We start from the raw sequence: 14,565 nt of genomic DNA, 5'->3' as shown, positions 1-14,565 counted from the left end.
AACTGGAGGAAAAGAATGGAAGGGATGATCAAGTCGGAGTGGCTGGTGACCAATCGGTGGGTCGTCCTAGAGCCGAGGGAGGTCACGGAAAAATCGACTTAGCCAAGCCTGGGAAACCAGGGGAGCAAAGAACAAAAACAGAAGCGCTATGTGCAGGAAAAATCAACAGTCATTTTCTTCGTAACCCATACGACGAGCGAAAGAAACAGGGGTGGATGCAAGTGGTTTGCACTCCAGACGAAGGGGGGCCCTGCAGCAACAGCAACAGCAAAGTCCTGTGGCGCGTTGACAACTTCCCATGACTGAGCACTTTGGACCAATCACAATTTGATTGATAAGATAAGATCCTGACCGCCAAGAGCAAAGGTCGAATCCAACTCAATTCGCACTCTTCGTCCGCTGCTCCGACTGTTGCATTTCGGCGTCTCGCGCTTCAGCCACGCTGCCCATTGGAGAGAGCCATGTCTTTCTTGGGACATCTCTACCTTTCTAAGTGTTGATTCAACAATTTAAATTGAGCAACGATAAGGTGAGCTGTTCGTCCCGCATGAAGAACCCCCGCTCGTTGCTAATGAGTCCATACGTGTTAGCTCTTAGCACCACGATCCCTCCATGTCAATGTCATAGCGACGATTGTGGTATCAATCGCTTCTTTTGAATCACATCCGAAATGCCCCCTCATCTACATCCGCGGTCGCGATCGACCATGTCGCTCTTTGCAGCGACACTCCTCGCATCGCTCTTTGTCGTTGGCATGCCGCACGTCTTTCCATGTCCCGCTCCACGTCGTACGCTGGCTGATTCCGAAATGATTGTGACCGCCGATGGACAACAGATACAGAGAATTCGAAGGAAGAGGAGGAAAGACCCAAACATGCTCGAACACGATGGGACGTCAATACACCAAACAAGGCCCCAATCTTCAGACGAGGAGGTGTCGACATTCTTACAAATGGAAGAGGAAGCAGAACGCCTGGCTAATACAGGGAGGGAATGCCCTGTTCCTAAGCCCAAGGGCGTCTTGGGCCAATTGTTAGGATTTCCGACTGCTGAGGGGAAGCAGAAACAGCCGACTTTCAGGACTGAGCCGGTGGCCTCCCCAAACCAAGGAGGCTGATATTACGGCTTGGTCCGCAATGGACTTGTTGATCCTATGTGACACCACGATAGGTAAAGCGCATTGATCCCGGCCGGGCGTGCCTTACTTTTTGTCCCACAAAAAGACACAATTGCCTGCTATACCCATGTACAGATAGTGTAGATATTAGCACTTGTATCTGCTTTATGTTGATATACCTTTGAATTGAATGAATGACACCTTATGGACTTTACTGTCTTATTTTCCCTCCAGCTCAATGGTTGGATCTGCTGATAGCGATTTCAATGGCTTTCCCACGCTGCCCATTGTGTTCGGAGCTAAGCCGGAAAATGGCGAATGTCATTGGCTCCGCACACTCAGGCCACCTGCGACAACAATGCAGCTTCGTACACCACCGCTATCTACAATGGACTTGAAGCACACTCTGCGCGATTTTTGTATGAACCCTAGACATACAAGATGGGTTGCTGCTCTACTTATTCTGGGCGATGCCGTCCTTTGCGCACTAATCATCTGGAAGGTCCCATGTGAGTTAAGCATTATGTTCTAGAATATCAGGAACAATACCGAGCAACATGAACCTAACTCTGAGTGCTTGGATGCAGATACTGAGATCGATTGGACGACCTACATGCAACAAATCTCACTCTATATCACCGGTGAGCGCGACTACACCTTGATCAAAGGGTCTACGGGGCCTCTGGTGTATCCCGCCGCACATGTGTACATTTACAACGTCCTATACCACCTTACGGATGAAGGACGAGACATCTTCCTCGGACAAATTCTGTTCGCCATTCTATATCTCGCTACATTGACTGTCGCTATGACCTGTTACAAACAGGCCGCAGCCCCTCCGTATCTGCTAGTACCCCTTGTGCTCTCCAAGCGGCTCCATAGCGTTTTCATGCTGCGCTTATTCAACGATGGATTTGCGGCTTTTGCTATGTGGGTTACTATCCTCTTCTTCATGAACAAGAAGTGGACTGCTGGAGTCATTGTATGGTCTACAGGCGTTGCCATCAAGATGACGCTGCTGCTTCTGGCTCCTGCTATCGCAGTGGTGCTCGTGCTTAGCTTATCTCTTGGACCAAGTATTCAACTAGGATTCCTTGCGGTGCTCATCCAGGTAATGCAAGTGTCTTGTGCTCGAAAGAGAATGGCTAACACGGCGGGTAGGTCCTACTTGGGATACCATTTCTGCAAAACAACCCGGCGGGATATGTTTCGCGAGCCTTTGAGCTGACCAGACAATTCATGTTCAAGTGGACTGTCAATTGGAGGTTCGTTGGAGAAGAACTATTTCTATCGCGGAAGTTTTCCCTGGCCCTATTGGCATTGCACATTTTGCTGTTGGGTCTGTTTGTTGCCACAGTATGGTTGAAGCCGTCTGGATTAGACCTGCCAAGCTTCCTGCAACGGTTTATCCAAAGACGTTACCGCACAGTCTCCCTTTCCAAGTCTTTCATAATGACGGCAATGCTGTCCTCACTTGCGATTGGTCTGCTGTGCGCGAGATCGCTGCATTACCAATTCTTTGCTTATCTTGCTTGCGCGACACCCTTCCTTCTTTGGCAGGCGGGCTTCCATCCGATCCTCGTGTACGTCGTGTGGGTGGCGCAAGAGTGGGCTTGGAACACATATCCTAGTACCAACGCGAGTTCTCTAGTTGTGATCCTCTCACTCGCTGCTCAAGTATTTGGTGTGCTCGGCGTCTCGTTCAGTCGCAAGCATCTGGAGCAGAGTAGCCAGAAAGAACATTTGCAATGAACCTGACATGCAGCCCTCTTACAAGGGAGCTGCTGCAAACATCCCTAGTTTCCCTGCTTTCCCGAACTTTTGTTGATGATCAGTAGATCAAGAAGTAAACCATTCCCTGCCAGGGGGCCAGGCAATGGCTGAGCTGAAGGCGAGTCGTTTGGAAGAGGCTTCGGAGGGTTAAATCACGCATCCGACTCGTCTGATGAAGGCATCTTGCCCACATTCGATTCGTTTTCCTCATCAGATGATTCCACGGCAGTTGGTTGTTTGACGAACTCTTTTGGCCTATGGGGACTGTCAGCATTCTCATAGACGACAGGATGTCCCGCCTTCATAGTAGCATCAGACTGACCAAAAAGGAGCTTTGCGCCAGGCCTTTTCATCCCTGACGATGTTGATAATTTCTCCACCGAGCTTATTGTCTCTATTCTCTAAGGCATTCGTGTCTACCACGACATAGGAACCCCGCTTGATCCAGATCGTGGATCGGAACCGGGCAGGCAATTCTACCAACACTCTGGTTTTTGAAGGATATTCGACCAGGTAGACATTGTTCCCAGTGGCTTTAATGACTCGGCCAATTAGTTGTCCTTGCGCAAGCTCATCAGGTGGGAACAACGTCTCTTCAGCAGTAGCAAGCACCTTTCTTCTTGGAGGACCCATGGCTTCTGAGCGAGCAAAATTTGATGACAGAAGCAAGAACTTTACTTTGACTTCACTCTGTATATTCGGTTCAGTGTCGAGACCAATGGCTGTCAAAGCTCAGTCACAAAATTTTGACAGCTGTTCATTGTTTGTCAAAATGGTGAAGATGACAAACACATGAAATACAAGATAAAAGAAAGAAAAAAAAAAACTTCACTGTGGCGGGGATAGACTACTGTGGAGCTATATCTGAGGTACCTTCCCCTCCATCCCGCACCTTTCGCAAGCTCCCCGACGACCATGATGATTGGAACATGAATAGTTCTTCGTCCATACAGGACTGACAGCGTATCCATTGTGGATCATGTATCCCCTAGCGATTGGAAAGATGGTAAAAGACGGCCAGCTGACAATGCATTAAATGGCTCCCCGTCGTGTTCTGGAACCTCGAGGATCTTAGCACACCTATCGTGAAGATATTTCACCTTGAGTCAGCTGGTCGTCATCGGAACTCATTTTCCAAACATGATTATAAATGCTGATGTGGCACCTCATGGGCTTCTACGAATCTTTTTTCTCACGCGCTTTTTGAACGGGAATCGTTCGACTTCTCCAGCTGCATTCAGATATTTCTTTCCTGATATAGCTGGACTAGGATAACACACTCTCGCCATGTCTACTCCAGCCTTTGGAGCCGTGGTGCGGTTTGAGAGCGCCTCACCGATTGCTAACCCTGCGGCCGTGGTGCGAAAAGATCAGCAGGGTATCGCTCGCACTCCCTCCGAATATGAGCTAGATCATATGCGCGAAAGTCGCCAGTCTCCTGCATCTGGGCCAAGCACCGGAGTTCATATGCCTATCACACCCGTCACCCCCAGCGAGTTGGAGAGCCTTCCGGGCTCACCTGCAGAAGACGGTGCCATCGATGCTATCGATGCTATCGATCCACTGCCGAATCCCACCTCATCTGCGACAACAAGATGGCGACTATTGAGTGCTTGTATGATGAATGTGGCCAATGGCTTGAATGACAGCGGCCCGGGTGCTCTGATTCCGTACATTGAGAAAGACTACAATATCGGTTACGCAGTCGTCTCTCTGATTTTTGTGACTAATGCGCTGGGGTTCATTCTTGCTGCGCCAGTCACACAATTCTTTGAGGCAAAACTCGGGCGCTCGAAATCTTACGCCTTATCAATGAGTTTGTTGGTTGCGGGATATGTGATCATTCTCTTCAAACCGCCATTTCCAGCCATTGTGGCCAGTTTCTTTCTGCTGGGATTCGGAATCGCGCTGAATTTGGCCTTGAACAACGTTTTCTGTGCGAACCTAGCGAACAGTACGACTTCTCTCGGCGCCATGCACGGTAGCTACGGCATTGGGGGGATTATGGGACCGCTAATAGCGACGGCCATGGTATCCGACGGTGTCCAGTGGTCCGTCTACTACTCCATCAACCTCGCACTAGCAGTGTTCAACCTAGCGTTTGCAATGTGGACCTTCCGCGGTTATGAAAAAGAGCTGCCCACTCAACTTCTCACCGCGCTTCAGCAGACGGCTTCACAGCAGGAGCATCGTCATAATGTGGCAAGCAAAAAGCAACTATTGAAGCAAGCAGTCCAGAACAAAACGACGTTACTCGGGGCTCTTTTCATCTTTGCATATCAGGGTGCAGAGGTTTCTATCTCAGGCTGGGTTGTCTCGTTCCTGATCAGCTATCGTAAAGGAGATCCCTCCCATGTCGGCTATGTCAGCGCCGGGTTTTGGGCGGGCATTACCCTTGGACGCTTTGTGCTCTCGCATCCGGCGCATATGGCTGGGGAAAAGCTTGCAGTCATATTGCTGGTTGTAGGATCTGCTGCTTTCCAGCTTATGACGTGGCTTATTCCAAATGTCATCGGGGACGCCGTTTCTGTGGCTATTGTGGGATTGCTGCTGGGGCCCGTCTACCCCTGTGCTACAGCAGTCTTCAGCAAGTTGCTTCCCAGAAATATTCAGATTTCTAGCTTGAGCTTTATCAGCGCTATGGGAAGTAGCGGTGGTGCCGTTGCGCCGTTCTTCACGGGCTTGCTGGCGCAGAGTGTGGGAACATATGTTCTTCACCCAATCTGCATTGGGTTATATGGTGTGATGCTTGTGGGTTGGGCCTTAATGCCTAAGGTCTCGAAGAGATCCGAATAAGCTTGCTTGGATCGCCAAACTAATGAGGGAATGAGTTATGCTGAGTTTTATGGTGTTACTGGAGGACCGTTACTTCAAGCGAATCTACCTCTAATGATGCATGGAGACTTTTTCGCAGCTGCGCATCCGAATTCTCAGCCTCCAAAACGCCAGTGGATAGTATTTCCGGTGATCAGTTTCCAGCGTATTCTGTCTTTCTCAGACTCGATATGAGATATGAGATATGAATCAGGATCGCCCAAGCAACAGTCCATTGCTGGGAAGGAGCAGTATTCCTTTCTGACATGACGTACAAGAGGCAAACATGATCTTGTCAGAAGAGCCTCTCATCGCCCGTGCTTGTTGTGTCAGCTTCCCGCTGCAAACTGGATCTTTCTGTTTGCCTACTTGTCGTCTCCCTTGTTCTGGGTGACATTCCTCGCTTCTCTCGATCTGGCCCAGGAATGTACCTTTAAGAACTCGTACGCCGCCCATCCCCGGGTGAGCTATTAAGTCCACAGGAGATCATGTGTGACGAAGCATGCACAGATGGCTTAACTTAGCTTACTGCAAGATACAGGCCGCACAGAGGAGCCACATGACTGTTGGGGACATGCTCGAAGGTCTATGAATGACTAGGGACAAGTCAGGTCACCACAAGGTATCTGGCTGGATGGTGCTTTGGGGATATTTCACAGAGAACAGATTAGACCCATTGAAAATAAATATCTCGTACGTATCTTAGATTCGACTCCTGTCGATAAGTCACTAGAAATGTCCTCCTGATTCAGCACTCTTTGTATTCGTATGTACATTCGGAGACTTCTATATCAAGCTGTTCGTGCCCTGGCATCAGCCAAGCTATCTAGGCACGCCCCATGATCTTGATCCTGAAATCGTTTCTACCTCCTCAAGGACTCTTCGAAGATCTCACTTTATATGCTACAACCAGATCAGCCTGTCATTTCCTCCCTTGCCGCCTCCTCACAATAGTATAATCCAACTGGTTGTTGCCCCCGTGTCGAAATTGAGGCCTATTTCAATCCCTTGCGGTCTCATCGCAGCTGCCAGCCCAATTCCAGCAGAGAAACATCAATTATTCACGTATACAGGTACTCAGGTAGGTAGCCTCAACAGTTCGGAATACCCAACCAGAATACTAGGAATATTATTCCCTATTATTATTTTGCTGGCGGGCGGTCAAGCCAGACTTCCCACGAATCCGAGTCTGGCCAGGACTCAAGCACAGCCCAGTTCATCGGCCTAAAGAGGGCGAAAAAAACCATCCCAAGAAAATCAATCTTACTTTCCCCTGGCTGTCGATCCAGGAGCCGGGCTGTTTCACTTCATCATCTTCTGATCTTTCTTCTGGTTGATTGGAGAAGAAGAAAGAAAGTGATTTTGTCATCGAGCTGGGCATTGATTCACGTATCCCGAGTGGCATATCTTTGTGAGTATTATTGACTACTGTTAGTCCGCCCTCGTTGCGATCGACTGCCCCCCCTCCTTTGCAACTGTCAACAAGAACCCCGCGACGGTTCTATCATCCCATCCATATATCCTCACCTCTTCCATTCGATCGTTTCCCCGGTTTGATACTAATTTTCGATCGTGTGACTAGGTTCGAAGTCTCTTGAGAAAATACGACTTTCTCGTCTTCGGACCACCTTGCCACCATGGACGGGGACGACCTTATTGCCTCGGTCTACCGCAAGATCGAGCGGGAAAAGGCTCTCATCACTGCCGCGTCGAACATGCGGCAGTCGACCGATAACCCGCTCGTGCAGCAGAGAGTCGATGCGAATATTCGCGATGGTCGGAAAAACATCGCCTACCTCGAAGAGAAGATGCGAGAGTTGCAGCTCCGACAGATGAAGCAGGAAGGGGCCTCCCCCACAGACAAACGTCTTCCTCCGAATCCTGATGGGTCGGGCCCAGTTCCTCCTCCGAAAGATCACGCATCAGGCTATCCTGGTCACGAGAGGGAGTATGGGGATGCTTCGGGTGCTTATCCGCATGGAGGGGCAGGGACCATGCCATCTGGAGCGCCCTTTGCGGATCCTCGTCCCTTTGCTCCCGTTCCCAAGGCCCGGCCGAATTACACTAAACTTGGTAGGTTCTACTACTTGTTTGATGTGCGGAGCGATGTTCTAGCTTGTTTGAGGTGTTTTTCGCGGAGGTCGCGTGAGATCGTCTACTGACTTGGGAGCGATTGCTTATAGATCTGATTAAGTACGACACTCCTTATCTTGGACCGAAGATTCAGCTCATGTTATCTCAACTGGAATTTAAATTGAGTGTTGAGAAGCAATACAAGGCCGGTATCGAGAAGATGGTCCGTCTATATCAAGATGAGGGCGATAGAAAAAGCCGACAGGACGCCGAGGGGAGGCGAATTGAGAGTAATCAGAAGATTCAGCTGCTCAAGCAGGCTCTTAAACGATACGAGGACCTTCATGTGGATATTGAATCCGCCGAAGCACCTGACGGTATGCTGCGAGTCACTGCTTGTTACCTGGTCTTCGCAATCTGCAGTTACTGACTTGATTTGAGCAGACGAAAGTTTGAGCACACCAAACATGCGCAAGCCGTTGACAGGTCTATTAACATTGCGTATTCATGCTGTAAAGGATGTCGATCATGCTGCCAGCTCAAGGTTCTCCAGAGGTCCCGAGACTTTTGTCGTTGTCAAAGTAGAAGATGCCATCAAAGCGAGAACGAAAGCTACCAGAACCGACAAATGGCAAGATGAGGCGTTTAGCATTGAAATTGACAAAGCCAATGAAATTGAACTTACCGTATACGACAAGTCGGGCGATCGGCCCACCCCTATTGGCATGCTCTGGGTCCGCATATCTGACATCGCCGAAGAAATGCGCCGCAAGAAGATCGAGTCAGAGTTTAACGCATCGGGCTGGGTCTCCGCAGACAAGATGGAGCACGGGGGCGCACATGGCAGGCAGGACGCTGGCGGAGCGCCGGGCTCGTCCAATCGACCACCCTCTGGGGGTCACCCTGGCGGTCCAGGTCAAGGATATGCTGGTGGTGCTCCCGGCGGCCCTTCCGCAGGCCCGGTCCTGATCGACAGTTGGTTCGCGTTGGAGCCAGTCGGTCGTATCCACCTGACGCTGAGCTTCGGTGAGTACCTGTATACCGCATTTTTCACTACATCAGCTCACTGACATATTTCTATAGCCAAGCAATTGAAGGATCGCCGCCCCTTCGATATCGGTCTCAACCGTCAAGGTGCCGTCCGACAAAAGAAGGAGGAGGTTCACGAGAAGCAGGGTCACAAATTTGTCACTCAGCAATTCTACAACATCATGCGCTGTGCACTTTGTGGTGATTTCTTGAAATATGCTGCCGGCATGCAGTGTGCCGACTGTAAATATACCTGTCACCGAAAGTGCTATCCAAAGGTCGTCACCAAGTGTATCAGCAAGGCCAACTACGAAACGGACCCCGACGAAGAGAAGATCAACCACCGTATTCCGCATCGCTTCGAGGGATTCTCCAACATCTCGGCCAATTGGTGTTGTCACTGCGGATACCTGCTTCCTTTCGGACGAAAGAGCGCTAAGCGCTGTACAGGTATGTTTTCCTTAAGGCACTAGGACATTTTTCAATACCGGATCTGACGTATATTTGCGATTCCCGTGCAGAATGTGGTCTTACTTGCCATGCTCAATGTACCCATCTTGTTCCTGACTTCTGTGGCATGTCGATGGAAGCAGCCAACCAGATCTTGGAAACTCTCATTCGAGCGAAGAACCATAATAAATCAGCCTCTGTCAGTTCCGGTCTGAGTGGACGTACCCTTCGACCAGGCGGTCCGCCCCAGGCCCCTCAAGATAGTGCTGCTCTCGCCTATCCGCAAAAGCCAGTTGAGGGTGCCTACGGTGCCCCTCAGAGACAGCCATCGGCCGAGGCTATCAGCGCCGCAACCAACACTTATATTCCTCCACAGTCACCCACAGCGGCTCAGCGTCAGCACCTGCCTCCGCGAACTTCTTCCTCGCAAAGCCCCGCTGCCGCAGCTGCCGCCGCCGCAGCAGCCACAGGACTGCGTACGCCCCAGCAAGTTTCAGGTACGCTCGATCAATTTCCCTTGCACCACTCAGTGCGCAACATGTGCCCTTGCTTACCGTACCTCTAGATCCTAACCGTCCAGTGCAACCACCGCCGTCCTCGCACGCCCACTATGACCCTGCCGCGTATGCATCCTACCAGCAAGCCATCCCCCCTCAAGCAATGCAAAAGATGGGTGCACCCTATGGCATGCCTCAACAGCAGCAGCAGCAGCAGCAAGCCGTTGCGCCAATGCAGCAACAAGTCGCCGTAAAGGAGGAAATTCCTCCTCAGCAGCCGAAAGTTAGAATTGGACTGGATCATTTCAACTTCCTAGCCGTTCTCGGTAAGGGTAACTTTGGAAAGGTCATGCTAGCAGAGACAAAAAGCACCAAGAAGCTTTACGCCATCAAGGTGCTGAAGAAGGAGTTCATCATTGAGAATGATGAAGTGGAGAGTACTAAATCCGAAAAGCGTGTCTTCCTGATCGCCAACAAGGAACGCCATCCGTTTCTTCTCAACCTTCACGCCTGTTTCCAGACAGAAACTCGTGTGTACTTTGTTATGGAATACATCAGCGGTGGTGATCTGATGCTTCATATTCAACGCGGTCAGTTTGGGCTGAAAAGAGCACAGTAAGTTGAGCACATAGAACCGCACGTATCCGGAAACTTCAGGAAAACTAACTGCGCACTTCACAGGTTTTACGCTGCCGAAGTTCTGCTGGCTCTCAAATACTTCCATGAAAACGGTGTTATTTACCGTGACTTGAAGCTGGACAATATCCTTCTGACTTTAGATGGACACATCAAGATTGCCGATTACGGTCTCTGCAAGGAGAATATGTGGTATGGAAGCACAACAAGCACATTCTGTGGAACTCCCGAGTTCATGGCACCTGAGGTGAGATTATTCGCATTCAAGTCTTTGCATCGTCAATTAACGCTTTTACAGATTCTGCTGGACAAAAAGTATGGCCGAGCGGTCGATTGGTGGGCATTTGGTGTCCTGATTTATCAAATGCTCCTACAACAGTCGCCTTTCCGTGGTGAAGACGAAGATGAAATCTACGATGCAATTCTCGCCGATGAGCCTCTCTATCCAATCCACATGCCTCGGGACTCTGTCTCTATTCTACAAAAATTGCTCACCCGTGAACCTGAGCTGAGGTTGGGATCTGGGCCCACAGACGCTCAAGAAGTCATGTCCCATGCCTTCTTCAGGAACATCAACTGGGACGATATCTACCACAAACGTGTTCCTCCACCGTTCCTGCCGACGATCAGCAGTCCTACGGATACAAGCAACTTCGATCAGGAGTTCACGAGTGTGACCCCCGTCCTCACGCCCGTGCAGTCAGGTAAGATATCACTCGTAGGTATTGGCTGTTTCAAGGCTAACGATGTCATTTTTAGTCCTCTCCCAAGCTATGCAGGAGGAGTTCCGCGGCTTCTCGTACACTGCGGACTTCGCTTAAGTTACTCGGTATTGATTGAGAATCATCGTGACATTGCCTTCGTTGCTCATTCGTCCAACCAGATCTTTGGAACCCTTGCTTTTTGACTTCTTGACCAATCGCTGGTCGCCGAGAGCACTTTGTTTTTGCATTGGAGATTTTTCTTAACATACCCATGAGAGTTTTCAGAGCTGGTGTGCGCACTTTTACGGCCTTGATGAGCGCGGATCGAATATACGGCTTGGTCCCGGGGTCTCTGTCTTCCTCATTCGTTTTAAAAAAATATTTAGGGCTAATCGCTTTAATCCACAAGAATTCTAGTTTACCACTTCTGAGATGTGACTATGCAGTGCTCGCCGTTCTATGATTGTTGCTCAACACTACCATTTGATTGAGCGAGGTACTGTTCCTTAGACGACGGTTGAGAGGCAATACAAAGCAGGGTCTCGTGGAGGTGCATTAACATTCACCGCGCTTCAGGACTTCCCGGCAGTGTTGTCTCCTGGAATATGGAAGCGTATGCATAACACTATCAGCTTATACTTCCCTTGTTTCATCTCGTCAGGAGCTTCGCGTTTCAAGTCTCTTTGTGTTGCTCCATGCGCACAGCCATATTCCATGCGACCCTCGATAATGGCCTGGATGCAACACATATACTGACACCAAATTGCAAAGATGATCACTGGTAGAGTTTGACTCGGAGACTCGGTTCTTTCTCTTTATCTTTTAGACTTAATCTTTGACATTGGCGTCCTCGATGTTCTTTGTCTGTCAACACACTTTCTCGAATTAAACAAAGAAAGGAACCCCGCGGACACTAAAGATAGAATTATCTTCCATTCTTGTTTTTATCCTACCATGGCACTGCCGAATGCACTCGTTCTTTCAGATGGTAGCGATTCTAGTGTCTTGTGCCCTCTTCGAGGGCGAGTGGAAGATGGACATAATGCGTCCGTCTCCACCACCCTCGCCCTCGAGTCACTCTTTCCCGGCAAGGACTCGTACCTCTGGGACTTTTCAGAATATTTCCCATCCTCTTGCAAATCACTTGAGGCTATCAGTGATTTTGATGCGAATAGAACTTTGACCCCTCAGCAGATAAGCCATTACGAATACGGAGCTGAGACTATTGCACCCTGGAGTAAGACGAATGTGAGCTACACCCTACCACCAGAGGACACAACGACAGGAGCTACAGTTACTAAACCAGCAAAGCAAGCCACGAAGATGTCTGAATACGCCGCAATCTCCAGAATTCGAAGGAAACGAGTTACATACACGAAAAACGTTGATGATGAGGAGAGCCTTAACGACGGCTTGATGAGTCCGTCTGACATGACAGGCACCGGAGACACTACAAGCGGCATAGCGAACAAGAGCCGCGATTTGGACCCTTTGTATGATCCGAATCAAGATGACGAGGACCCGGATGAAGACGATCAGTCCTCCCTAAAGATCCCCAAAAATGATCGGAGGAAACGAGCTCTCGACCCAACGTATATTCCCGGCAAGGATGACGGTGGTGAAGATGGCGACGATGAACAACTTCCAACGCGCTTACAGCGCAAGAAGAGAAGAACTTTGGATTCTGCCTTCGTTCCTGACAAAGACGACGAAGACCAGGACATATTTCTGGATTCGTCAAAGAGGGGCAAGGGCAGGGCTATAAACAAACGAACCTCGAAAAGGAAAGCGACCTCTGATATTGGAGCTGGGAATCTACCTACTCCTAGCAAAGACACACCTCGACCCGCGAAAATGATGAAGACTGAACCCACACCACCTCCAACAGTCCCAGTTTCTCCGGCTCTCACGGATCCTCAGTCTGATAACTCTGACGGAGATGTGGTCGTAAAAAATCCGTGGGAGCTTGTAAACGCCAGAACACAGCCAAACCACCCCTTAGTGTTGAAAGCGATGAAGGTACTCAACAATATTGCAGATGATAGAAACAGAGCATTCTTCGCGCTCGTCAAAGCTCATCAACGCTCTCGAAAAAGTTATGCGGCCAGCTTGGCAGATTATACAAATGACGGGCCTCATACCCAGGGCAAATTAGACTCCTCAAGGAAAAGACACAAAACCTCTGACGCCGTTGCCAGACATTCGGACTCTACCGCGCGAGTAGTCGATACTCCAACGATGCAGGAAGATCATTCTGTGCCAGATCTGTCCCTGGAAAGAGCGAAGCGCTGGGCAAATGCTGTCAATGTGCCCAAGGATCTCTGGAGCGAAGTGGAGAAACAGCTTTTCTATCGAATCGCCATGAGAGGTTTCGAACCTTTGGTTCCGAAGCAGTGGCATTACGACTTCTCCACACTCCCGAATCCTCTGTTCGCTGTTCCTGGGGAGAAACCGGCGCCGTTGATCAATGCAATCAGAGGCTCGGAATTCTACGGTAAGTTGGGCCTCAGCCATGCAATTTGCCTTGATAGTCCGCTGAAGATGTTGCAGCAATCAGGTCGCTTTCCGTTTTATTCTCTCTCGGCGGTCATGTGAGAGACTGCAAGCTGGTGCATCGTCGACCTGAGCCCATCATAAAACGGGCAATTAGCAAGTACATTCGCTGGGCTGTGTACGATGCAGGTCTACATATCAGCTCAGAAGCTATACCCTTGTATGCAATAGGCGCCAGAAAGAGAGGAGAAAGTACCGTCAAGGCTGTGGTGAAAGTGAACCGACGTCTACAAAAGCTGGCGGATCGGTTTCGAAGGGCCTATGGCCTTGCATCCGCTACGAAAGAGCTTGTAGCACCTCTCAATATGGCTAAGAAGAAGAGTGCTACTGGCTCAGAAGCAAAAGCACAGAATAGGCCACCTCTTCTTACAGGCTTTGTTATCAGCGGTCCAGTGGTCGCAATCTTAACCCTGAACACCGACCCTTCCGCCGCAAATGGTCAACGGCGAACTGAAGACAGCCACTTCATTTGCCAACTCGACTTCAGTGAACAGGGTCAAGACGTCTGGAATTCGTTTGCAGTAGCAATATCTGTCATGCATATCCGCAACACCATGATGGAGCTTGCCGAGCATGATTTGGCAGGTTTGTTCAGATTCAATGCAGATGCACATGTGGTAGTGGATCAAGATCTATGAGCATCATTCTTTGGGACATATCCTTACATCAAATACTCAGAATCAGTTCGACTCTGGGGCTTCCTTTCTCTTACCAGAATCTACCAAATTCAGTGGTTTGCTTTTATGCTTGGAGTTAGTGAATTATATATAACTTGATACAGCCATATGCCAGTAGCAATCGATCACCGTGTAGTAGTAACCACCAAACTTAGCAAACTACTAGAGATCTTCATTTCTCTGCCGTGTTTTCTTTTCCGTTGCGAACGCCAGCTTTACCATTGATACTGGTGTAATCTTGT

The 14,565-nt window shown here is 49.6% G+C and overlaps 5 protein-coding genes across 5 annotated transcripts; 4 read left to right on the top strand and 1 right to left on the bottom strand.

Moving 5' to 3' along the window:
- Window positions 1-1,475: 1,475 nt before the first annotated feature.
- Window positions 1,476-2,869, top strand: alg3 (dolichyl-P-Man:Man(5)GlcNAc(2)-PP-dolichol alpha-1,3-mannosyltransferase; the record flags this gene model as incomplete). Its single annotated transcript, XM_033558341.1, has 3 exons — window positions 1,476-1,626; window positions 1,705-2,228; window positions 2,279-2,869. 3 exons carry the CDS (start codon window positions 1,476-1,478, stop codon window positions 2,867-2,869), a joined length of 1,266 nt encoding a protein of 421 aa, XP_033414232.1.
- Window positions 2,870-3,042: 173 nt separating this feature from the next.
- Window positions 3,043-3,523, bottom strand: ALT_7003 (putative eukaryotic translation initiation factor eIF1a-like protein; the record flags this gene model as incomplete). The annotated part of the gene is made up of 2 exons (XM_033558340.1): window positions 3,043-3,145; window positions 3,213-3,523. The coding sequence occupies 2 exons, from the start codon at window positions 3,521-3,523 to the stop codon at window positions 3,043-3,045; spliced, it is 414 nt and encodes a 137-aa protein (XP_033414231.1).
- A 654-nt stretch (window positions 3,524-4,177) lies between these two features.
- On the top strand, window positions 4,178-5,686 carry ALT_7002 (putative MFS efflux transporter; the record flags this gene model as incomplete). Its single annotated transcript, XM_033558339.2, has 1 exon — window positions 4,178-5,686. The coding sequence occupies one exon, from the start codon at window positions 4,178-4,180 to the stop codon at window positions 5,684-5,686; it is 1,509 nt and encodes a 502-aa protein (XP_033414230.2).
- Window positions 5,687-7,341: 1,655 nt separating this feature from the next.
- pkcA (protein kinase c) lies at window positions 7,342-11,210 on the top strand (the record flags this gene model as incomplete). Its single annotated transcript, XM_033558338.2, has 9 exons — window positions 7,342-7,777; window positions 7,888-8,154; window positions 8,222-8,803; window positions 8,861-9,256; window positions 9,328-9,753; window positions 9,822-10,368; window positions 10,435-10,636; window positions 10,688-11,093; window positions 11,149-11,210. The coding sequence occupies 9 exons, from the start codon at window positions 7,342-7,344 to the stop codon at window positions 11,208-11,210; spliced, it is 3,324 nt and encodes a 1,107-aa protein (XP_033414229.1).
- An 837-nt stretch (window positions 11,211-12,047) lies between these two features.
- Window positions 12,048-14,284, top strand: ALT_7000 (uncharacterized protein; the record flags this gene model as incomplete). The annotated part of the gene is made up of 2 exons (XM_033558337.2): window positions 12,048-13,587; window positions 13,644-14,284. The coding sequence occupies 2 exons, from the start codon at window positions 12,048-12,050 to the stop codon at window positions 14,282-14,284; spliced, it is 2,181 nt and encodes a 726-aa protein (XP_033414228.2).
- Between the last annotated feature and the right edge of the window lie 281 nt (window positions 14,285-14,565).

This window comes from Aspergillus lentulus (assembly GCF_001445615.1).
Source record: "Aspergillus lentulus DNA, contig: Alt12, strain: IFM 54703, whole genome shotgun sequence".
Taxonomy (NCBI): Eukaryota; Fungi; Ascomycota; class Eurotiomycetes; order Eurotiales; family Aspergillaceae; genus Aspergillus; species Aspergillus lentulus.
Note: the sequence above shows the minus strand (reverse complement) of the source record. Positions and strands in the feature narration are given on the sequence as shown.